This window comes from Mus pahari, chromosome 5, assembly GCF_900095145.1.
Source record: "Mus pahari chromosome 5, PAHARI_EIJ_v1.1, whole genome shotgun sequence".
Taxonomy (NCBI): domain Eukaryota; kingdom Metazoa; phylum Chordata; class Mammalia; order Rodentia; family Muridae; genus Mus; species Mus pahari.
In genome coordinates this window covers 45,824,992-45,851,101 of record NC_034594.1, presented here as the reverse complement: position 1 = coordinate 45,851,101, position 26,110 = coordinate 45,824,992, and the positions used below count along the sequence as shown (strand labels likewise).

At 39.3% G+C, this 26,110-nt stretch overlaps 1 protein-coding gene and 1 pseudogene across 3 annotated transcripts in view; one reads left to right on the top strand and one right to left on the bottom strand.

The window, feature by feature from the left end:
* Nucleotides 1-666: 666 nt before the first annotated feature.
* LOC110321935 lies at nt 667-2,988 on the bottom strand (annotated as a pseudogene).
* Nucleotides 2,989-8,356: 5,368 nt separating this feature from the next.
* The window catches only part of Myl1 (myosin light chain 1), a 20,532-nt gene continuing 2,778 nt past the window's right edge, over nt 8,357-26,110 (top strand). Inside the window, exons 1-3 of one of the 3 annotated variants that reach the window (XM_021197993.1) lie at nt 8,357-8,622; nt 19,209-19,236; nt 23,218-23,361. In XM_021197993.1, the coding sequence (XP_021053652.1) occupies nt 8,509-8,622; nt 19,209-19,236; nt 23,218-23,361 (286 nt within the window). In that variant the 5' untranslated portion in view covers nt 8,357-8,508. Of the gene's footprint in view, nt 8,623-18,113; nt 18,202-18,939; nt 18,965-19,208; nt 19,237-23,217; nt 23,362-26,110 lie in introns of those variants that run through there. The other 2 variants (XM_029538791.1, XM_021197994.1) reach the window with 2 other exon arrangements.

Here is a 26,110-nt window from a genome sequence, read left to right as displayed (position 1 = left end):
TTCTCTCTCTCTCTCTCTCTCTCTCTCTCTCTCTCTCTCTCTCTCTCTCTCTCTCTCTCTCCTCTTCCCACCACTCCACCAGCCTTCAGAAAGGACATCTGGTACAGCCACTTCAATTTGCCATATTATCCTACGATCTTAAAGCTATTTTTCTAATTTTTCTAATTTGCTTTACATATTCTGATACTAACCACGTTTATTGCACATCACTCCCCGTAAGGAATAGGGTACATTTCTTCTTCTTTCACTTAGAGTTCTCTCCCCACTTTTCCCTTATTTCCCTTATAACTCCTTTCTTTCTCTGATTATTAGCCCCAATTATGAGATTTTGGGTGCTAGGTCATAGGGAGTCATCTGTTCCGTCTTGGGTGTGGTTCTGTCATGAGGCCATCTTGGATCCATCCCAGGAGCTTAGGATGCAGAGTCTTGATAAACCCACCTATCCTCTGCTGCCACCCACAAAGAAAGTGTTCTACCTGGCCACTATTACTCCTTTCATTTTTGCCAGTGATTACCAGTAATAAGATAATAATAATGGAACAAAAACAAAAGGCTTCTACTCTGGCCATCCCTTAGTCTTCTGCTAGAACAGAAGTTCTGCAAACTATTAAGCGAAGTGCAGTTTAAATCCAAACCGTGCCAGTCTTGTTTCCTCTGCTGGCTCCCTCAGTCCAGCAGATACAGAGGGACACTCGCTCTCCTTCCCATCCCCTCCACCAGCTCTTCTCTCTGAACATGCACCCTTTCCCTGCAAGCCATTGAACTGAGCTCCAGTACACCGTCCTTGAACTCCTCGCCAGTGATGGCCTCTAGAGGAATCCCTGTTTCTTCAAAGTGCTACAGCTGGCTCAGCAATTTGGGGTTGTTCTTGTGGAGATGCTCAGCTTTGATCCCCGTACCCCACAGCTCTGACCCAAGCTTTGTTCTCTCCTCCTGCAGCTTACTCTGTCCAGATGCCAGAAGCGCCTGTGTCTCTGTGATGCATACCCTTTCTTCCAAAGCACTGATTCTCAGCCTTCCCAATGCTGCAACCCTTTAATACAGCTACTCATGCTGTGGCAACCCCAAAGCATAAAATTATTTTCATTGTTATTTCCTAACTGTACTTTGGCTACTGTTATGAATTGCAATGTAAATATCTGATAGGCATGATATCTGATATGCACCCCCTGTGACCCTCAAAGGAGCTGTGACCCACAGATTGAGACCTCAGGTTGTTCCAAAGCCTCTAGCCTTTGCTCAATAGTGGAGAAAACCACCTCAACTCCAAAGCTGAGCCCTGTCCATCATACCCTGCGTCCTCTGGGGTCAACCAAGCCTTCTAGACCATTATTATGTACTCCAGCAGCTGTATTGTCATACTGTCCACACCTAAAGACTTGTTCTCTGCCTGGGTTGGGGTCTTTAGCAACACTACCTCAATGACCACAGTAGAGTATGTAGTCAGACCCTTAAGGAAGGCTCAGGTCAAAGGAGAGTTTGTCATCAATGCCAAACAGGGTGAGGTACTCAAATAACAACTTTAGGTCTTCCAAGCCCTCAAAGGTCTGCTTATTTGGGAACAGTTTAGGATACCCCAGTACAGGGCATAGTACCCAATGCTGTTAGCTGCTTCAGATGCAAAGCTCTTCTTCTACCATCCCACTCTTCCTTTCCTCCCAGGATATCTCACCCAGCTTGTCCACTGAAGAGCAGATATGATCCAGAACTTGCGATCAGGAATACCACAGATGGCAAATGCCCTATCTAGGATGCACAGATCCTTTACCTTAACCAGGGAGTTGCCTATCTGAAGTAAACTCCAGATCATGCACATGGACCTTCTGATATTTTGAGTCCAGGATCAGAGAGAAGAACTAGCCAGCAATGACAAAATTACACCGGCAGAACTCACTATAATGACCTTGGATCATAGTTGGGTTAACCTGGCAATATATCTCAGATATGTGATAGTACTTAAGGGCGATCAGTTTATTCATTGCCAAATATGGAACAAAGGGACAGTTAGGTCATAAAGAAGAGATAGATCCTTCAAGTCATAAATATGCTTGGCATCACCTACTCCATGGCAATTGAAATAGCGGATGATGGCATCAAACACATCATCTCTATAACTGCCATTCTCCATGGAATGTAACCTTGTAACCTTGCAGGGTTTGAGCACAAACTGCAGTCTTACTTCATCATGGCCCATCTGTGTCTTCAGTTTCAAGTCTTCTGCTACCACTACCTCCATTTGCTTGGTGATGGCTTTCTGCTGCTTAAGACGCAGCACATGTGCTCTCTGAGGTCACACAGACTTCCCTAGATCAGGATGATCTGCCATCATGGCTACCAGCTGGAACTGACCACTGTCTAAACCAGCCTTGGTGGACTCAGAGTTACCTTTATTGACAAGAAGTCAGTCTTTCTAAGTCTGTGTTACCAGAACCTCATAGTTATCCTCTCTCCAATGTTTTTTTTTTTTTTTTCTTTTTCTTTCAGGTTTCCAAGAGGACAGGAATGAACTCCAATTGATTCATTCTGATTACCATATTACTTGATTATCATACCACGTTACTGGTTCATACTGTAATATACGACAGGCCTAAAACCATGAGCAGTATATATGAGATAAGTTACAGCTGTTGCCATACATGGTCAGTAGCCATGTATGCAAGGCTGTTATATAAGCCAGGGAAATAAAGGAAAAACGCTGGTTGCTTCAAGACCTACGCCCAAGAGTTTCAAACAGAAGGCAAGTATTCTGTCTGGACCACATTAGAAAAAGGATTAGCATGTGGCAGAGCTTAACCATGTGGTAAGCCATGGTGCCTTCGCTGTCTTCTGTCATTCTCCTGAGCTTTGGCAAGCAGCTAAAAAAATCCTCAGCAAATGGTGCAGTTACACATAAGGAACAGTTGAAAGATTTGGGCAGTCCATCAGCTGCTACTGAGAGCATGAATCCTCAGCTGTTACCCCTTCCCCCTTCCCTGACTGGTGTCGCATAGCCCCGTATGTAGGTCAATAGAGAGATGCCATTCTAATTCTGATTACCATATTAAATTAAACCAGCATCATAATTTCTAAAGGCCTCTAAATTATTTTTTCCACAAGTGCTTTCTGTGTGTGACTATTAATACCTAGATGACAAACATGTACATTGGTCTAATAGAACTGTTCTTAAAAATGTACATTATACCTAATCAAATATGCAAAGAAAAGTTACCAAGTAATAAGGAAATTATGTACATCTTTCTTTCTCCCTCCCTTCCTGTGTTCATTAAGTTTTAGGCTATATTGTTCCATGTTTTATCCATTTGGGGTTTGGAGCATACATGTCTGCTTGGCTTCATCTTGGCTTCATCATGGCCCAGCTGTGCTTTGTGTTGCTATAATGTGTGTGTGTGTGTGTGTGTGTGTGTGTGTGTGATGCACATTTGTGGGCATAGCTTTCATGCAGATGTCAGAGGATAAGTTAGTGGAGTTCGTTCTCTTCTTCCATCTTAACTTGGATTTTAGGGTTGGAACCCAGGTCATCAGGGCAAATACTAACCACTGAGCCATCTCACCTGCACTGTGAGTAGTTATCAGTAAAGCACTTTGTACTATGTGTGTTACTGTTAACAAGTCAGTATTGGTACAATCGTTTTTAAGCTAATGTCTCCTTTACCCCAGCATGATGAATGAGATACATCATATGCCTTCATCTAATTTCCTTATGTCTCTCTGGCTGTCAGTTTCTCAGACTTCCTTTACTTTTGGTAACATTGATGATTTAAAGATGTTCCTATCAGATGTTTGTAGACTAACCCTTGATTTAGGTCTGATTTATGCTCTCTTCTGAATTAAACTGGGCGATGGGATTGGGGTAGTCAAGAAATACCTCAGCTGCATGGTTAAGCTTAATAAAATATTGATGATGATACATATCCTTCAGTTCATAAAAGGAACTCTATGATTTCAAGAAGAAAAACTCACACCCACAAATTATTCTCTATGAATCCGCAAATCTGTGATTATATATTTGGTAATAAAAGGATTTAATGTATAGCAACCACAAGCCTTTTGTTTACCACAAAATAAGGTCTCCCTATTTCCAGTTTTGAGCATTCAAGATTTTAGTTTAGAAACTGTCATTAGTTGGGCGTGGTGGCGCACGCCTTTAATCCCAGCACTCGGGAGGCAGAGGCAGGTGGATTTCTAAGTTCAAGGCCAGCCAGGGCTACACAGAGAAACCCTGTCTCAAAAAACAAAAAAAAAAAAAAAAAAAAGAAAGAAAGAAAGAAAGAAAGAAAGAAACTGTCATTATTTGTTGCCATTACTAATGTCAAACCATTTAAATGAGTTAACAAAACAAAGATTTATTTGTTATTTCTGTTCTTCACTTGAATATAAAAAGAATTTTTTTTTAAAGGTGAAGCTCCCTTGCCCATGAACCCTTTCAAGATTTTAAGGGTTTTTTGGAAAACGAATCGTTATTATAAACTGTGAATAGATAACATAATTAAAAGAGCATATTTACTGCAGAAAATCCCAAAGGAAAACAAGCCAGTGGATAGTTCTATGCTATTTAGAAAAGTGGTAATTCTAGCATAAATAACATTATTTGTACTATATCATAATTATTTAGAAGCCATATATTTAAATTAGAAAAAAAATCAAATTCTCTGGAAATTGGAAAGGGGCAGTCTCTAGGATGTGCCAAAGACCTGGGATGGGAGAAACTACAGGGTGTCTAGGTTGGGAAGGGAGAGCAGGGGGAGGGGGAGGCAACTCTGGCTGAGACTCCTAGCAGTGGGGGACATGGATCCTGACATGGGCATTTCCTGTAGCCAGGTAGGACTTCCAGTAGATGGATAAGGAGGACACCAACCCACCCACAAAACCTTCAACCCAAAACGTATCCTGCCTACAAGATGTGCAGGGACATAGACAGAGAAGGCTATGGTCAATAAATGGCTGGTTCAAATTAAGAGCTGTGCAAGAACCAGTTTTTGACACTATTAGTGATTCTCTGTTACACATGCAGACAGGAGCCTAGCATAGTCATCCTCTGAGAGGCTCTACCCAGCAGCCAATGGGAAGAGATGCAGAGACCCACAGCCAAGCATTAGATGGAGCTGGGGAAGTCTTATGGAAGAGTTGGAAGAAGGATTGAGGGACTCAAAGGGAACAGGAACTCCACAGGAAGACCAACAGAGTCAACTAATCTGAACCCTTAAGAGCTCCTAGAAACTGAACCACCACCAACAGAGGGAGTACAGGCTGGACCTAGGCTCCTGCACATGTGTAGCAGATGAGCAGCTTGGTCTTCATGCAGATACCCCAACAACAGGGATGTCCCTGAATCTGTTGTCTGCCTGCCTGCCTGCCTGTGGATCCCCTAAATGGGCATCTTTGTCTGGCCTCAGTGGAAGATGTACTCAATCCTGCAGTGACTTGACTCAAAGGAGAAGGGGAAGGAGGAATGGGGGAAGATCTGCATAAGGAGGTGATGAAAGAGGACAGGGGAGCTGATATTGGGATGTAAAGTGAATAAATAAATTTAATAAAAAGAATTTTAGATTCTTGTGACTGCCTTACATGTAAGAAAAGAACATCAACATCTAAATTTAGGTGATGCAAGAGTCTGTGGTAAGTAGCACACATCCACGAAAGAGCTGTTAAAATACTCTCCTTAAGTCAGAAAGGCAAGCACTGAGTAGTCTCACAGATGAATACAAAATAAATTGATCTTAGGTCTGGAGTGATAGCTCAGTGGTTATAGATCACTGGCTGCTCTTACAGAGGACCCAAGTTCAGTTCCCAGCACCCACATGGCAGCTCACATGCAATTGTAACTCTAGTTCCAGGGCTTCTGACACCCTCATGGCAGACATACATGCAGGCAAAGCACCAATGAATATAAATAAAAATAAATTATATATTAAAAAATAAAATATGTTGATCTGAGCTAAGTACTCAGATATGATTATTATTCCAGCACTTAGGAATCAAAGCAAGTAGATCACTGCAATTTAATGCTAGCCTAGGCTACATGGCAAGGTCTTGTCTCAACAACAAACACACACACACACATACACACACACACACACAGGCACATATACACAAACAGAGAGACAGACAGACAGACAGACAGACAGACAGACAGACAGACAGACAATCTTGAGCGCAGAATCTTAGTAGTAGGGAGACACAGGGGTCAGAAGCCCTCGTGTGTGAACACACAGTAGGACAACCACAGATAGTGATGGCGTATTCAGACCTCTCAAAACTAATAAGAGGACATTGAATATTTTCAGCATAAGGAAGTGATGAACATTTAAGAAATAGATGTGTTTAACAATACCTGGTTCTTCATTCATATACATGTTTTTGTTTGTTTGTACCAGTTTAAAAATAATTTAATTTAGAGTGATTTTTTTTAAGTGTTTGTCCTGAGCTGACAGTGTAGTTCAGTGGTAGAGGGCTTGCCTAGCTTGTCATGGCACTCTCTCTAGGCTAGCCTTGAACTTGCAGAGATTCAACTGCTGCTAGATCCTGAAAGGTGGATGCCTCTGCTGCTGGCCTGATATTATGAATCTTAATCTCTGTTAGTCACAAAGTACAGGGAAGACTTTTATCAGACCACAACAAATTGCCATCTTTAGCCACAAGTACATGTAATAATTAGAATGTATTTACACACACATTTACATATGTGCATTGCCTACATAATGTATTCATATATTGAATGTAAAAAGGTTCACTTAAGGGCGTGGTTGCGCACGCCTATAATCCCAGCACTCGGGAGGCAGAGGCAGGCAGATTTCTGAGTTCGAGGCCAGCCTGGTCTACAGAGGGAGTTCCTGGACAACCAGGGCTATACAGAGAAACCCTGTCTCAAAAAAAAAAAAAAAAAAAAAAAAGGTTTACTTAAAACTCCCAACTAACTACTGTTTTGCTTCCCTGGTAACTACTTACAGGTCTGGTGAGATTGTTCGATGGTTAGTGTCTGTCATGCAAGCATGAGGACCTGCGTTCTACACTCAGAATCCACATTAATGTGGTAGAAGAGCTTCAACTCCACAAGGTTCTTTGTCCTCTGACATCCACATGCAAGCTGCACCCACAAATGTGCATTGCACAAACACACATGCATGCAGACACACATACAATCGTGATGATGATGATGATAATTATTTATAATAGTTAATGATGATAATAAAATGTAAATGTCAAGCTAAGCAATAAACGTGAGAGTGACACTGGACAATCATATAATTGCAGTACCCTCTCTGGTGGGATTTGTCACTTAGAAAGTTATACCCATTGGTTTTCATGAATTGCTCTTTTGCTTGTTTTCAAGGGAGGGTCTTGCTAGGTAGCTCAGGCTGTCTTGAAACTCACTGTGTAGACCAGATTGGCCTTGAACTCACAGAGTCTGCCTCTGTCCCAGGTACTCGGATTAAAGCTGTACACCAATACACCCAGTTTTGGTTTTCATATATTACTTAATCTGGGTCTAACCCTGCAAACTAGAAACCAAGGACAAAAATAAGAAAAAGCAAGTAGCAAACAGCCAGCAAAGCATGCACAGTATTGATAATTAAGTCTCTTTTTTTTCAAATTTATTTCCCTAAAAAATGTATTTGTTCCTCTAGCATGGATATAAGATTAAGGAGACAAATACGTCTATTTCGTGTCATTTAGAAGGCAATGGGCTAATTGCAGACTTCAACTGAAAACTAATTTACCATCCTTCATTAAATTGTACAGAAAAATCAAGTTATAGGAAATAATTTAAAATGAAGTTTTCTTCCGCGTAGGGACACAGACATAGAGAGAGGGAGGCAAGGAGAGACACAGACTGTACTCCCTAGAAAGGAAACCACTTTAAGACTTGGTGGACTTTCCTTATACGTCTGCTTTTTATTTTTAACCACTACCAGTGACCTCTTTGCTGACCAACATTTTCTTGCAGACCATGGCCAAGGAGGGAGGGGCATGAGCCGTGAAGAAGCTGGGTGAAAGTTGGTGATGGCCTCAGCCAAATTCCAAGTTGAAATCGAATCCGGTAGAGTTTCTCAGGAAGGGGAGAAAAAGAAGAAGAAGACGACTTACAGCTTCAACAGAACAGTAATTCTACCAAGAAAAAGGTACGTCTGTCAGCTGTCACCAAACTAACCATGACTGGCTTTGTCATGCGTCTTTCTCCTTTACAGATAGAGGTGGAGGGGAAAAAAAAAAAGCAAGAGGCGGTCAAAAAACTTAAGGAAGCCCTGACCCTTTAGATTCCATTTATAGTCTGAGCCGGAATGCCACCCCCCTGGACAAGCGAACCGTCCAATCCAGCCGCGTGTGTCAAGGTTCTGTTAGGCACTAAGGGAAATATATATGCATGCCCTTATACCATTTAACACTCTGGGTCCACCCTCCAGACGCTGGGCTGCGGGTCAAGCAAGTCACCACTGCTCTTCTAGGTGTCACTCTGACAGGTTCTTCTGGAGGAGATCCTTCTTTTGTTAACCCATCCTTTTAACCAAAATGGCACCAAAGAAAGATGTGAAGAAGCCTGCTGCTGCGCCTGCCCCAGCCCCGGCCCCGGCCCCTGCCCCAGCCAAACCTAAGGAAGAAAAAATCGATCTGTCTGCTATTAAGGTAACTTAAACAGGTGAATCGTTTTGGTCACTGAAACATCTTTCAACGCTAAAGAACTCAAGGAATTTGTGGAGAATTCTATGTTTCATTGAAAGGAAAGGCATTTCTCAGTGAACCGGTGTGTTTTCAAAGCCGGGAATCCCGCTTAATAACATGGGCTGGAGCATACAATTCCAGTGACGTTATTAAGAGTGGATACTACATGAAAGGTTTGTGTTAGCTCTTTTCCTGTCCAATCTTTGCTGATTCTGTTTTCCATTTTTCCCTAATTTGCCAAAGTACAATTTAGGGGGTGGGGGATATACAAATCTAAAGGTTTTACAGTTACAAATGTTGAAAGAGTATACTAAATAAAATCTCCTTGGAAATTGGATCCCTGACTATAAGACCACATCATTCTCAAAAAAAAAAAAAAAAAAAAAAAGATTTAGCTTGTGCCTGTTTCCAGAAACCCGAAGACAGCTGATAGCCCAGTTGTCTCGGACACATCTATTTGACAGCTGTTTTACTTCATCTGAAAAAAAATTCTTTTTGCAATTCAAGCTAATTCCCTCTTCAAATTTGCTTAATAAAATTTCATACACTTATTGAGATCTCAGTGCAGACAATCATGCACTCAAGTGCATCAGTGACTATAACTATTATCCTGTTTATTTATATACAGCATTTAATTCAGAATTTTAAGTTCTTTTTAAATGAAACTAATATATATGTATATATTTATGTTTATATATGTAATATATATATATATATATATATGCATACGCATATACATAATCTCCTGTCATTTTTATAGCTATGATGAGCCTTTTGCATCTTGTTATTGAACTAAGGAGAACGTGAATGATTTTTGTGTGGAGAGTTTGCTGTGAACCAAGTTTTCAGTTTCAGAGAAGATGGCCTGCTTGGGAAAATGACGCATGCATGCATGTCCCTGTCACCTCTTAGCGATGCTGTGGCCATCATTGCACCTTCTTCTTGTCAACTGGCCTCAGATTGGTCCTCGTAGCAGGTTGGAAATCTTCATCTAGGGAACCCTGCCTTATATGGAGAAGTAGAGTCAAAGGGCTTATGAGGTGATCCTTCTGTCCAAGCCAAGGATCCTGTACGTAGTACATCTGAAGTTTCAGGCTTAACGCTGCATCAGACAGCAACCATGCTGCCCTACACACAAACATTCCATTGACTATCTTAATATAATCAGGGAGTTGTTGGTTTTTTTTTTTTTAATCTCTAAAATAACATTGAATCAGAGCACACTTGGATTTATGTGACGAAATCAAATATGCTCATACTTTTTATAACATTCCAGCTACATATGAAATGAAATGTGTTTCCAAAGTACAAGAATATCACACATGTTTAATCTTTATGTGAACCTGAAGTTATATTTGAAAACACTTGGTCCTAGGATGTAGCATCATTAATGAGTGTCCATTTAGGGAAAATGCATGTTGGATCTTCTGAAAATGTTTTTTTGTTGTTGTTTTTGATTTTGAGGACAAGATGCATATAGTTAGTTCCTTAACAAGAACCCAAATCTTCATCCTCAGCAACCGTAGTTGCTGTCTCTAGATGGACGCTGACTGCAGCGTCCAAGTGTGATTACGGCTCCCACCGTACTTCTTGATTCTCTAGTGCTCCACTCTTTAATGGCTTTAGAACCGTAAGTGAGTGTCGAAGACGTTCTCTCATGTGTTTATTGTGATTTATACAACACTATCATCCCTGTGATTCTGGGATGAACTTCTGAAAGGAAAGAAAGAAAGAAAACACAGAGGTATGCCTCTAATAAAAGCAGGCTTTAATTTTTCTACCCAGAGAGATCATGTATCACAAAGTAAGTAAATAAACTTCCTTTAATATCAGTGTTTTAATCCAGAAATTAAGACAATTGCTTTTCCAGCCAGCAGAGAAGTGGCATGTTCCTCTGTGTCAAGACATCGCTTTACCCTCCCACCCGTGTTAAATCAATGCGGGCAAGAAATGCTAAGGAAGACCTAGGAGTTGTACAAATGCAGTGTGCTCCACTCTCAGCTTCACATTAGAATAGATTTTAAGGAAGAACACACAAACACACACACACACACACACACACAGAGAGAGAGAGAGAGAGAGAGAGAGAGAGAGAGAGAGAGAGAGAGAGAGAGAGAGAGAAGGAGGTAGAAATTGAGGAATCGAAGCAGACTCATTCATGCAAAGGAATGTAAATTCAATGATTTTGCCTCATCCATATGGAATCAGTACATATTTGGAAGTGTTTTAGCAAAGCCCGAGAATATAATGCAACTTGAGAGCTTTATAATGTTTCATTTCATTCCAGTAGGTAATGGGGCTAATTAGAAAGTATATTATGGCACTTCCTATCATGATGCTTTTAATCTCTTGATGCTTCTAGATGTATTTCTTCATATCAGTTATACACTTTCTTCAAGCAGAGAAAATGAACATATCTATATACATATTCATTAACTTTCTGAAAACTCTATAAGAACAAAACTTAATTGGATGATCAGATTTATTCGATGTATCCTGTAAAATTAGACATCTAACTATCCTTTACACTGTGGGTAATGCTGAAGTTTAATTATATATAAGACACAGCAATAATTAAATTCATCCTCAATATTTTTCTCAACTAAGACCCTGGTCCGTTTTAGCATATACCACATTTAATAGCTACATGCTCAGTTCTCCATGAACTCTGACTAATCTTGGGTATTTTTGATTAGTTTGCCTGAATGTGCTTCCCCAATCTGATTCCTTGGTTAGCTATTTATTTAGAATGCTTCTCCAGTTCTTCCTGACATAAAACCTTTGAGGGTCTCTGAGCAAACGCTTACCAGGTGTCCTACACCCATAAACATTTTTTGTGAGTGTTTTTCACCAAGTCCTGTTGACATTTGAACATTAATATTAGTGCTCCAGGTAGTTCTCAGCTCTCTTTGCCTTTAGAGGGATGGTATTGCCAGAAAGAAAAAAAATCCTAGGACTAGAATACCCCTGTTTCCCAAGATCACACAGGAATTAAAACCACCATTTTGACTGTGGGTGCAAATAAAGGGATGGGTGTTAGTGGTAACCAAACAAAATGGTCAGGAGAAATAGTAAGATAACCAAGTGTCTGGGTTTTAAAAAGAACTTTAATATGTAAGTGAATGTTTTTGCATGGTGCATGTATGTTGGCTGATAAGCCAGGATTGCTGTGAGGTGGGGACTTCTGTCACATGTTGAAATGTGTGGCTTAAATTCTAATTTGCATTGTATTCGTGCCACAATCCGGTCATTCCTGATGCTCGATACTGCAGGCAATTTACAAAAATCAGTAATAGTATAGAAATGCATTGACAGAAACAGTACCAAGTAATAAATCACCAAGCAGTAACTGATCACAGACTTGGAAAAGACTTAAATGTTCGAGTTAATGAGTAAATTGGTTAATCCAAGGAGGAAATGGAACCCACACGAGGTCCATCATCAAAGAACTAGTTACGTGGCAAAGGTAAGACTTAACCAACAGGGTAAATCTATAGTCAGCCGTGGTAAGCATTCAGCTACCTCTGGTTTCTAAAAAATAAGCTGCAGTCTTCTTAGATGGAACACACAAGGATGTGTTTTCCATGCAGGACTGAGCTGGTTTTTGTCTGTTTCTTTTGTTTTTATTACACGGCACGGTCCCATGATGGCCAGGAGAGGGAGGAAGGGAGCCACTGCAGAGCTCCTTCTGCAAGACTTTGACCTTAGCTGTTCTGAGTGGTCTTGTTTTTCACAGTTTCCCTTACCCTCCCTAACACCTGCTGTTGGGGAGTGACTCCTTGTCTTTTATAGCCAGAGGATGAAACTGTAAGCACTTCAAAGAAGTATTATTCACTTTGTCCCAAGTTCCTGTAAAAAGTTATAAACTGAAATGGATAGAAAAATACGTCCACATGTAATGGAATGTTAAATTTCAAGAGAATTGTGGTTTTGTCCTATTAAACACTCAGACAAACCAAATCTAATCTTTAAATCTGCCAGCATCAGGCTAATCTTCTGAGAAGAGGCCCCTATTTAATTTGACTAGCATTCTTTGAAGTAATAAGCAGAAATGAAATGCCACATATATAATGTGGTTAAATATTAGCATTTAACATCCTTTGGGGGAAAAGCATGTGACAAATACATACTGTCAATCTCTAATTTAAAAAAAAAAAAAGAAAGAAGGAAAAGAAAGAAGGTGAACACGATTGATCTTAGGGAAGAAACAAAAACATATTTACCCATGGGTAAATGTAATGCATCAGTAATGTCTTTTGACTGTTAATGTCTATACTCTGGGAGAACACAGCAGCTGAAATGGAATGGAGAAAGGTTGAGGGGCAAAGGCCATAACTCTCCCCACAGTGACATTTTGAAGTGTATGTAACTGAACAGCATCTTTGCAAAGTATTACACAGTTTGCAAAGAAAGACACGCCTTTACCAACTAAAATGTGAAAACTACTTTTCATCTAAAGATAATTAAATCTGTGCAAGACAAGGAGACCACAAAGTGACAGGACCAGATTTAGCCCTTGACATTTCAGTTCTGCAAATGAAACCCTTGGCAAGTTGTCTTTAGAAGTCATTCCGTAACTGCCCAGCCTTAAGCACCACCTGACGCATGGGAATTGTGGGAAGGGTTATATTTAGTCAGCTGAGACTGCACATTTTTCTCTTCCAACTGAGCGGCCCTTTGTATGAAGATGGGGTGTCACCTGCTTTACTTCTTCATCAATGCTACCACTTCTGTTTTCACGCCAAACCAGAATCCTGACAGCAAAACCCGCCATATAAAAGTATCAGTGGCTTCAGAATATACCAGTTAAATTTTAAATCATGTGGGTGATAAGTCCAATTGTTCTAGTCAGAAACTAATAATAGTGACTTGAAGCTAGGGAGGAAAGGTTCCTCTTAGAACATTTTTCCTTCTGTCCTTGGGAGTGAGCTGTTTCTTAGCTACCGTGCGCGCCCAACAGTGTATTATCTCCAGCTCATAAAAATCCAGTCGACTTGAACATGCTGCTGTGAAATTACATTTTGATAAAACTATCTTTATTGCAATGAGTACAACATATCAACTGAGTTTTCAGATAGCCTGTCCTTTCTCATAGAGTAAGTTGTGGTAGGTCCTACTACCTAAGGATTCAAAACATATAAAATCCATAAGCAACCAAAAAAACTCATAAAAGTATTATCATGTATTCAGGAAAAACAATCTAGGGAAATTATTTAAATTAAAAGACACATGCTTGTCCTGACAGCTAGAGTAAGCTCTCCATTCTAATCTCCATGTATCCTACCAGTCTCTAGAAGAATAATTAGTATTCATTTATCATGGCTGTCCCCAGAAGAATTTCTATTCCAGAACAATCATTTCTTAACTACAATATTTTAAGTATTTACATTATGAAAATTAAAAAGTGGGGAAAAACACATTTAATTTTTAACAAATTACATGTAAATAAATGGACAAAGAAAATGTCCAGCTTAAGAAATTGTAAATTTTTTTTCCTCAATGATTAACTAGGAAGACGTGGGAGAGAAAACTGCAAAGGAGCAGACTTGGATCGCATTTTGAAACTCATATCAAAAATCACTTAGGTCTCTAGTGCTTCCTACAGATCTGAACTGAGCTATTTTTAATTGCACAGTTTTGTGCTTAGGTGACAGAATTCAGGTGACCAGTCCATGCCTGCTGGACATTGCTGCATCAGGCCAGTCTCATTTCAGACCAATGTATCCAACCATCTAATAACTCTTATAACACGTCTTCATTGCTCTGGTTTCCCTCATTTCTATAATATTTTATAATATTCTATAATATTTTAATAAGCATCCTAAATACTCCTTTGTTGAGCTCAAAGGTTCCTTCCATTGACTTTAAGAGATGTAATATGAAATACACCATTCTAATGATTTCAAATATTATTTCTAATGGCCTTTTATGGTAGATGCTAAAAACTCTGTAAGAGAAATTAGTTTAATTATTTCCATAAAGGTTGATATGTGTCTAACTCTGATCTCTCTGCCAGGCAAGAAGGCAGAGAATATCCGTCAGTGTTCTCTTGGCTGGAAACTGGCTCTGGTTACAGCAGCTTCTTTTCTTAGCTCCAGTCACTGCCAAGTGTGCATCCCCCTGAAATGAGGAGAGCCTTGATCATTGTGGTGCAGGTTCCTCCCCAGGACAGTCCCCTTAGTATTAGACACCATCCACTTCCCACATGCTCTTTAATGACACTGCTTCTTCTAAGATACTAAAATCTAACATAGACTAGTCCTCTATTTTCTTTAAGTGCACTGTAATACTTTGTCCTATAAAGTAATTCCATCTAGGTGCCAGAAAATTTATCTTCAGTCAAAGTTTGAACCAAACTTCACAGTCACTAGCAGAAAGACAATTCTCAAAGCAGAGAAGTCTATCACTGCAGGAATAATTCTTCTTAGTAACAGGGGTCTTTGAGACTGTTATGTACCTAAACTCAACTCCAAATGTGAATGGACAAGGTATAACAAATGTGAAATGTGGCCTTTTACTCACCGGGAAAGACAAAGACATAGGCTAAGGTAATAAAGATGTCTTTAAAAAGAAACTGAAGATTGACAAATTAGAATTCTGAACTATAAACATTTGTATAAAATCTAAAGTGAAATGCTAGAGGTATAAATATTAAAGAATTTTAAGTGAGCATGCCTACTATGTGCTGGGCAGTTCTAGTTGCTGAAGATGCTGTACTGATAAGGATCATGCATTTTTTTTTTCTGGAATGTAAACTTTATAAAAGAACATATAAAGTTTCTGTCCTCATGGAATATTATACTCTAGAGGAGAACTTATGTTTGAAAGAGGAACTTGGGTCTGCAGCCATCCCACCCCAAATGCACAGGGAGCATAGAGTATTAACAGTCTAGTGGTTTTAATTGAATGAAAAGTTCAATAGAGCTGTGACAGACACAAACTCAAGTACACTGCAAAGTCGGCGCTCTAGGGAGAGATGCAGTGTTAGAACACATCCAGATCCACATCAGAAGCAAGCTATGGTATGGGCTTTCAGTATTGGCCTGGGCTTCCCAGCATATCAAGCAGTTAGGCGGACTGGCTTGCGGTGGGAAAAAGAGCCAGGTCCAGCACAGGGAAGGAAGAATTCTTTGGATAAGAGAGTTTCTGACGAAGGCTGAGAAAAATGTCTAATGTGACAAGAGGAGAGATGAGTGGTTGCACGCCAGGCAGAAAAGATTTGAGACACACCAAATGATGATCTTTAACGGAGGCCCTAACCAAATGGCTGTGTAGTCAGATCACACATTTCTCAAAGAGCTGACGATAGTCCTATTTAAGAAGGAGGAGAAGCAAGACAGGGTTTGCCGTTCTAAGAGTGGACAGGAGATGAGTTCTTTCTCTCCTTTATTTTTGTACACATAACATAGAGCTAATATTTAAAGTTTATTTTCCTCTCTGGACTTAGCTATAGTTTATTCTCTCTTGTGTCAACTGGTATGTTTATGTTTATATTTTTTATTTTCAGTAGGTTAAGAAAAATCTAAAGCTTTATTGTTGATATGATAAAGAAAACACTGGGATGAAGTAGTTTAACAGTTTCTTAGCACTTTACGGCTCTTATTTTAATCGTAGCCACACACCTTATTATGATATCTAAGTGGTTAAAAATAGCTTATTCACAAATAAATTGGACTTTGATGCTGACTTTGTAGTTTTCCCACAAGTTTTTATACAGATTTATCATGTTTCCTATGTATGCAAGGCCACCACATTTTTCCATCTGAAAAAGAGATGTAATATGAAGATTATCATTATTTACAATGGGGCAACCTCAATGGAGTAGTTACACTTACTAGCTTCACTAAAGATGTATGCTAACTCTCAATAATGGTTAGGCAATTCAGATTTAGGGCTACAAATACATAGATACAATTTCATCAAATCTAATCGCACAAAAACCAATTACAAAATTTCACTGTAATGACTCAAAGCATTTCTAATCTTTCTGTTAACTATCATTCCCCAATAACCTTTAAAAATATCATGTTTTCAATCATGTTAAAAATATAAAGACACATTTACTTAGGTACTACTACCTTAAAAAGTTATATTGTCATTTGTCATCTAGAGACTCAAGACCCTGAGAGATATTTTTCACAATTGTAAACTTCGGGTCAAAAGTGATATATACTTTTAATATTGTGATTAGCACCTAATAATCATACAGAATAGTGACTAGCATTGTGATATTTTCATATGTGTACATAATTATGTATTTTGAAGAAGTGATGTATATTTAGCTCTTTATTTCTCTAGAACGGTAAGAGGATAAGTTGAAAATACTGAGCAGGACACACTTCCTGCTTTTTATGAATAACTTCCTTAAGGACACATGCAGAAGTCACAATTCACCTCACATCTTCTTTATTCCTTTGAGTGAGGGGAAGTGTGTAGAGAATGATAACCCCCGTGTCTGAACTCCAGTGATCTTTCCCCCAAAGCCATGCCAGCTTTTCCTATTTTCAGATAAGCTGCTATAAAAGCCCATTGCCGGCAATTCCCTTAAACACCTTTAAAATGTTGAAGTACAATTTTGCACTCTATGGGCTGTACTTTAGGTTATTTTATTCTTGGTCTGCAGACTGAGCCACGAAGTGTTGGACAGGGAAGCTTGGTTTTAGTAAGAACTTAGCAACAACAAACAACAACAACAGCAAAAAGATACAAAATTGATATGTCAACTTTCTTGCTTGCTAAGAAGTTCAGAAATAAAAATATACAAATAGTCATTCTCTGTAAAGAAAATAGGAGAGAAAGGATAGCCTCAGACATAATGCCAGGAGATGAAGGGAAGAGTTAGAAAGGGAGACTCCAAACCATTCTGTCTTTTAAGCTTAGATTATACTCCTGCTAATACTGCTTGTAAAGACTATTCTTTAATGGCGATTTAGGAACCTGATCAGGTTGCCGTGTGGGTGTATCCTCAGAAATAAAATACCCAGAGTACTCAATGCCTTTTCAAGACCTCAGAACTTTACCATAAGGGGCCAAGCTTTGGAGAGTATTCTTTCTACACCAGTTACTATTTCAAACCTCAACCCAGCCGCATCCACGAAGTTCCACTAATACCCAGTCTTGCTGACTAGACACTTGTTGCACGGTCCATAACTACACATCAGAAGCCCGGGCCCTAGATGAATCCCAAGTTTTCCACAGGCAAAGAAATGTCTTAAGAAGGACAGTTGCAGGGAACATCAAGGAGATAAAGACCATAAAAGTACTGACAGGCTTCAGTCTCACTAGGGCTGTTCACGTCTAGATGCTGGTTTCCTAAAAATAGCCCCAGGGTACATGTCTCTCTTTCCCTTTGCCCTAAGAAAGCTAAAGAAGTCCTCTAGGAGGAGTGGCAACTGCCTTGTGAAATCTGATGCTAGATATGAGGTCAGTTTGCCCAGAAATAAAAGGAAGCCTCGGAGATGTAAGACTCCACTCAGGGATCGGAGCTGCCTTCAGTTTATCCTCCAGCCCCACTGCTGTTTCGCAGCCTAGAACTCCATCATGGTGGGTCCTACAAGACAACAATGATATGTCATTGATAGGAGGAGACAGTTGGGCAACAGGAGCAGCCAGGCAGACAAGGAATAGGATGGAGGACAGAACCTATTTAACACAAGGGTTTTTGGAACCTACTATCGGTTTCCATGAGCTAGGTTGAAGATAGAAGAAATTACTTGGAACTGTTGCACCAGATGGAAAAATTCGTCTTCTTTCTCAGAGGAGGCGTTTGTGCTCCACCAGCTTTTGCTATATCACGTAAGATTCATCTAAATTTAGAAGGGGAAAAAAAAGTGCAACTGCAGTGTAATAGTATTCAGCTTTAAAATAGAATTCAGTGATAACCGATAGCTAAAGTTAAGCAAACTGCATCTGATTCTTCAGTATCATATACTAGTATAAAATATGTTAATTAGACAAACTTTAAAAGGGTGGTTTTTATATGCAATTTTATTTGCAGTTTTAAATGTATATGGACATATGCTAAATATAGACAGCTATGGCATTCTAGGAAGTGTTCCATTTAGCATTTTTTAAAATATTTTACATAGTTAAGATATAGAGAAAGGATTTCCAAGTTATCTTTTGCAATAGATTTTATGCTTCTAGGTTCAAAATTGCCCTCCCACACTCTTCCTGTGCCATGGCACCTACCTGGTTCCCTAAAGGCCTTACAGCAGAGAGCACTCTTTCTGTCAATGCATTTGAAAGTCCTCTCTTTCTCTCTCTCTCTTGCCACCACAGTCCTTCAGTGCTGACCAGATTGCCGGTAAGTGACTGAGCAGCTCTACCCTAGGAAGAGCTCTGCCTGTCTTTGAAATGTCCCTAACTCCACAGTGTGTTCCTTTGTGACTCAGACTGTCCGTGTCCATGCCATGCCTGAACTCAGAAAAAGTGGGCTGACTTCTAGAGCTCACTCTGAAGAGAACTCAGGGAATGAGCTGGACGCGCTCATAAATCAGGACGCTCATTTCTGGTTAAAATATTCTTTATGATTAATTTCTTTCCAACAGATCGAGTTCTCTAAGGAGCAACAGGAGGGTAAGTTTAAAAGCTGTAGCCATTCATATGTGCAGACTGAGAGGTGACGAGTGAGAAAACCAACTCCCTTGGGAGGAGCTAAGTGCTGTCTAATTATCCACACTGGTGTTGCTACTCTAAATATAAATTGCTTTCAATCACTCTAAATATAAACCTGTATAACTGAAACCCTTGGTTAGAGTCGGTAATCAAAGGTTTAAGGAAATTAAAAAATAGAGTTTTAATAAGTCCTTATAGCCACTGATTTCTAAATGAGATAAACTCGAAACAATAGGAAAGATCGTCTATGATATAGTCACAAAAGGATCTAGGTTTTAGAAAACTAATTTACTAATTAAAACCCTAGAAAGAGATTCAATAAGTCTGAAGTGTACAATTTGAAAAACGAAGCTGATAATAAAAGCTGCCCTAATTGTCAAATCCACCCAGTTTCTGTGGAAATGGGATTGTAGGATAGAAGTGAATTCATAGATGGAGAAAGGGCCTGGTCCAGCATTTCTCTACGAGATACAGGACAGACGGCTGGGGAGGTGAAAGGGTTTCCTTCTCAATGACCAAAGGATTAATAATAGTATCGTTATTCATATGAACTCAAACTGACTAGAAAGTTCTTTCATGAACAGGTACTATCAGTGAGTCTCAATTTTTAAAATTTTTTTCTCCTTTATGTATTTAGATTCAACAGGGCCAAATATCCCAAGCAAGCTCAATTATTGGATTGGGGAGTTTAGGGAAAAATCTTTTAGGGTGAAGTCATCACACTATGTGGGCGAACTAAGCAAAACCTGTTTATAGAGAGGAGAGATAGAAACAGTTTCGTTATGTGATGTTATGTAAGTCAGGTGATTGGTCATAATAATGTATACTGTATTATAACGTAATGATACAAATAATTATGGGTTATTAGTAACAGTTATCTATCTAAAGTTTTCCATATTGATCAGTCTCTTTCAGGATCATGTTAAGTATGATGTTATCTGGGTTCCAGTTTAGGACAAAAGATTATTTGCTGTAGTACAAACTTACTGATGCCTATGGCATGGTTGATGGCCTCATGGAGACAGTTTAGATCAATGGTTCTCAACCTTCCTAAGACTGCAACCCTTTCATGTGGGTCTCTGTGTTGTGCTGACCCCAACCCTAAAATTATTTTTGTTGCTATTTCATAACTGTAATTTTGTTAGTGTTGTGAATCGCAATGTAAATATCTGATATGCAGAATATTTGATACGTGACCCCTGGGAAAGGGTCATACAACGTACAGGTTGAGAACCAACGATTTAGATGATTGGATGACTTATAATTTGAGATCATGTAAAGATATGCTATGAAGGATTTGTCTTAAGGAAATGATGATTCTAATTTGTTTAGAAATACTTTTAATGAGTGATGTAGCTACATCATCAGCTCTTCCTCCCAGTCCTCTCCCATTCTAATTTATAATGCCACCATGACTGCCAAACTATTGCTGAACCAATGAACAATTCAAAAACCCTTGGTGACACAAATGTACTTAATGTGTGGAGTGTGTGACCCATCACCCAATATTGAAAACAGGTTTAAGCCACCAAATTGAATAAACATTGGTACATTGGCCTGTTTTGTTTTGTTTTGTTTTGTTTTGTTTTGTTGTTATTTTGCTTTGTGTCAGTAAAACAAATGTAAACTAATCAAACAAAGTGGAAACCCTATGCTTTCAGAATAAATCAAGACCACTTGAATTTGTTTCCTTGCTTAATGAATGAAGAACGTTGTCCATACCGTTCTATCTGGATTGAAGGAAAGGGAGGGAAAGGCAAAGATAATGACAACAATTAGAAAGTTTAGGTCTTGTACCGTCTGTTAGCATGACCACCAGCTACATGTGCCTACTTAAACATTAATTAACTTTTAAATTATAAATATTAAAATCTGAATCTTAAAGCTCACCACTTATATTTAAGTGTTCAGAACCACCATTAGAGGGCAGGCAGATGATAATTTCATCACCAGCTATTTCAGAAACACTGTGGTTCTGGGCAAAAGATCACATGATGCATTCTTAAAGATTAAATAGGAAAAACTGTTAAGTTTTGCTTGCACTGTGGTCTGTGGAGACAACTCCACTCTGTACTTGAGGTTCGGCAAAGACCACAAACAATACATAAACAAAGGGGTGTGGTGAGAACCTAATCAAATGTGGTTTATATAGCCAGCCAGGGAAGGGGTTTACCAATCTGTGTTCTGGAACCTTGAAGAGAGTAGCTAAGCCTTGGGCTAAAAGTCTAGGATTAAAAAAATTACTTCTCCAGCCTCTGCCTTTAAGTTATCAAAAGATAATGTCAGAGAGATTCCATTACAGCCATAAAAATCCCATTCCTACACCAGCATCTGAGCCAGGCGACTGCAAGTCCTCAGAGCACCACTCCTGGCGTCTGAAGCCAGAAGCAGGAGGACTTCAGTTCCACGTGACCTTTGGAAAGACGAAAAATAGCATGTGACTCATGAAACCACAAGGCACAGGCATTTTTTTTTCCAGATTGGGGCAGATTATGGTGAGATTGCACAGGATCTAATAAAGAACGATAACATGACCTAAAGCTAATTGTGTATCCATGCTCAGTCTGATCTTAGATTAAAAGGCACCGGGATAGTAAGATAGGGTACCAGGATATCAGACAAAGTAATCTTTTCTGACACCACATTTTGTTGGCGACCACTCCTAGCCTAAAAAGAATGTTTCCAGTTCTGAGAGTTTATTAACCAATGTTCCAGTGTTGTTAGTGTTAACTCCAGTAAATCACCGCTGTGACTCCCAGGTTTTCCAGAATTTTTCATTTAGTTAAGTTTAGATATTTCCATTAAAATGCCTTTATTGGTTCCCATATGCATTTGAAGCACTCTTTCCAGTCTGTATGGTACATATTTCTGAATTATTATAGTGATAATTGTGAAGGTGAAGTGGTTTGATTGAGAGGGAATTAAAGGACATAAGGTACCCAGCAGAGAGATCCGAATAAGGAAGGACACTTCCAGATACACTCTTAAGAAACACACACATTTGTGGAAATGAGAAAAACAACCCAGTCTGTCTGTAAATATCCCAAGTTCAGTAACATGCTGGGACTCTCCAGAGTGCTACCCTGGAGAAAACTAGCCAGAGGAGAAAATGTGATGTCTGCATTATTATCTTACAACTGCATGGCAATCTATAATCATTAAATGTTAATTTTAAAATATGTTTTTAAATTATAGACATGTTTAAGTCATATGGATTATTCTGGGGCTAAATCAAAGTTATATGAACATATCATAACAATTGACCTAAAAATCATTTTCCCTCTGAATCAATCATAATAAGAGCCTCCTAGAATCAGACACTGAGGTGGGCAAATGGCGGTGTAAAATTTACAGGAGTATCTCACACTTCCAACTTCAATAATAATAATAATAATAATAATAATAATAGCTATTTCTGGAGGAAACTAGTTGAGAAGACTGCCTATAAAGATTTAGCCCCAAAAGAAGATGTTTCTCCAAATGTAATTAAGTTTAGATTAAACTCACATCCAATAGCCACAGCTGGAAATTTGCTTTCTTGACATTTTATTAGCATTGCCAATTAATAGAAGGACTATTTGGAGACTCCTAATCTTTCTCAAGGCATCAGAATATTTCAAGTGACTCCTACTGCCCACAGAGGCAAAGGAAATACGAACCATTATAACCGGAAGCTCCAATGTTCATAATTAAAAACTAATTCCACATTAATAATAGTCTGACTTAAAACTAAAAGTGATGCTTTAAAACAATCCCCACAGAAATACCAAAAGGGTTTTCCAGTGACTGTGTGATAGACAGAGACAGCTTGAGTGGTTGTTGAAAATTGTAAAACAGAGAAGAGTTTGATCTGAATCTGTGAAGGACCTGGGGTTAATTGAAGGTCTCAGGAACTAAAAAGCCGGTGCCCACCAGTGCCTGAACACCTTGTGTTTCTTGCAGAATTCAAGGAGGCATTTCTCCTGTTTGACAGAACAGGTGAATGCAAGATCACCTTAAGTCAGGTGGGCGACGTCCTCCGGGCTCTGGGCACCAATCCCACCAATGCAGAGGTCAAGAAGGTTCTTGGGAACCCTAGCAATGAAGGTAGGTTCCTGTAAGGTCAGTGGAACTCAGGGGGGGACTCCCACGCATTAGAGCTCAGTTGTTCCTGATGGTTCTCTCCTCATTGATGGGAAAACCTCTGCTTGTTTCCATTTAAAAAAAGAAAAAAGCTGGAAGTGTGATGAAAACATCACACTGGAGGAGAGGAGAGGGCAAGTAATGGTGAGAGCATCTTCTCCAGCATCAAATCGCAGTCCAGGGCTAAACAGACGGCATAGACAAATACATGTTCCACTTCAGAGCTCATCCCTTCAAAGGCAAAAGAGTATTTTTAAAAATTGGTTTAATTTTAATTCAAATATAATAACATCATCTCTTTCTTTCCTCAATCCCCTCCCTTGTCCCTTCCTTCCAACCCTTCCCATGCCTATCCCTCATTCCCTCTCAAGTTCATGGGCTCTTTTTCTTTTATTGTTGTTATTTTTACATATGTGTATAAATATATAAACACAACCTTTTGAGTCTGCCTAGTGTTGCTTGTGTGGTATCACGGCTAGCCACTTGATATTGAGTAATCAAGTAGGGGGATCATCCCTGAGAAAAATGAAACCTCCTTCTCTCGCCGTCCCTTAGTTGCCTGTAGTTCTTTGTCTAGAAATGAGGCCCCCTAACGCAGGCCTCCTGCGTCCATGCTACCATGTCTAATCCTGTCCATGGTCAAGTTCTGTTAGGCAGCCATGTTGTTGCGGTATTACAGGTGCAGCGTCTCTGTCATTTCTAGGAGGCACAGTCTCACAGCAGAATTCCTGATCCTCTGGGTCTGACAATTCTTCATTTTAACAAAGACATTGCATATAGCTAAAATTCAACACATTTTCTATAAAACACATTTTGTTTATAGCAGTGAACAATCATAATAGTGTCCTTCTGGAGACCACCGATTCCTTGATGAACGGCAGTGAGAAGAAAGCCACAATGTTCTGAAATGCACCCGCTGACCTCCTTATCCAATGTACTTTGGCTTTGCTTCAGTGACCATTTGAAAGGAACTCAGCCATCTTAATTAAGAATAGGCAGAGTCACGTCTTAAAGAGTATTTTCTATTTCCAATCAATTATTTATACAAAACCTTGAAAACCTGAAAGCAAACCCTGCATTGTGTCTCCCCAGGTAAATCCTGAAACAGGAGTCAGTGAGGTACATGGAGGGGAATTACAGAAGTTACTCACTCCATATGGAAACCCAGCCAAGAGCCCGGAACGAGGAAATTGCTTTTAATCCCAGTGGCTCATGGCAAAGTATAATAACTACTGGAAAATGTGACTCTAAACAAAAAAGACAAGATGCAAAATGGAAGTTTTTTTCAAGTAGAAATTTGGGCTGTTTGTCTTTACATTTAGGGAAAAATAATTGAGGGGGTAACCAAATGATCTCGTTTTTTTGTGATGACTAAGTATGTACTGGTGATTGTTCCTTCATGAAAGAAAGAAAGAAAGAAAGAAAGAAAGAAAGAAAGAAAGAAAGAAAGAAAGAAAGAAAGAAAGAAAGAAAGAAAGAAAGAAGAGAGAAAGAGATTAACAAATTTCAAAAAAAAAAAAAAAGTGCCTGTACATGGGTCAGCCTGTCTTTCTGAAGACATGGGCAATGTAATCATGCAGAAAGATGGCGAGAGAGGGTGATGGTGTGAGGACACAGTGTAAACCTCATGTTCATGTGTTGTCAGCTCACTTAGAAGCATTCCTCAGTGACAAAGTCATTATGTAAGTGCTCATTGACTCAACACCCAAATGCAATCTTTCTATAACCCAGTGTGGTAGATTCCTTTTGTAAAAGAAGAGGGAAATTTTTATTTCCCTATTTATATAATTTCATCCATATATGCATGTGTATATGTGAGTATATATACATACACACATATACATACCCATATACACATGTATGTATACAGACACGGACACACATCATATACACAATCTCGGGCCTGGAATTAGAAAAGAGTGAGAATATCACACAATATTTGGCACACACTCTTTCCTCATGAGCTTCTTTTTAAAAATTACTTCAAATTTATTTAACGAGTCGAAGGCTCGACAAATGCTCATATGTCATAGGGGGCATATGTAATTAAGGTTCAGTAAGGTTTTTACTGTATTTGAATGATTATAGGAAATTATATATTGCTTCCCTGGCGCTTGTAGAATATAGTAAATCATAGTACTAATGAAATTTATTAACTAATAGCTTTGTCCCAAATATCTTACCAAGCTTTTCATGCACTGGGTTTATTAAATCTCCCAGTGATACTCTAAAGTGTTTCTATCTTGAAATTGAGAATACAGTGTGCAAAGAAGGAGTAAAGATGAGCCGAGCTGAGGGGCTGGAGGGAAAGCTCAGCAAGTCAAACGCACTTACAGCAGAGGGCCCAGGTCATGTCCCTAGCATGCACATCTGGTGGCATCCAACAGTAACTGCAGTTCCAAAGGGATCTAATGTCCTACTCACCCCTGGCAGGTACCAGTGAACCTATGGTCCACATTCACACATTCAGGACCATACACATACGTGTACAATAAAATAAAGAGAAAAAAGAGCTGAGCCACATTTGACGGTACCACTTTTAATCTCAGCATTTTCAAAGTGGACACTGAAGGCTCAGGAATTCAGTCAGCCTCAGTTCCAGGGCAAGTTGGAGGCCACTCGGGACGAGTCAACCTATCTTGAAAAACTCATCATGAACAGAAAGAAAGTGGCTAAGTGGATGCTCACAGTCATCTATAGGATGGAACACAGG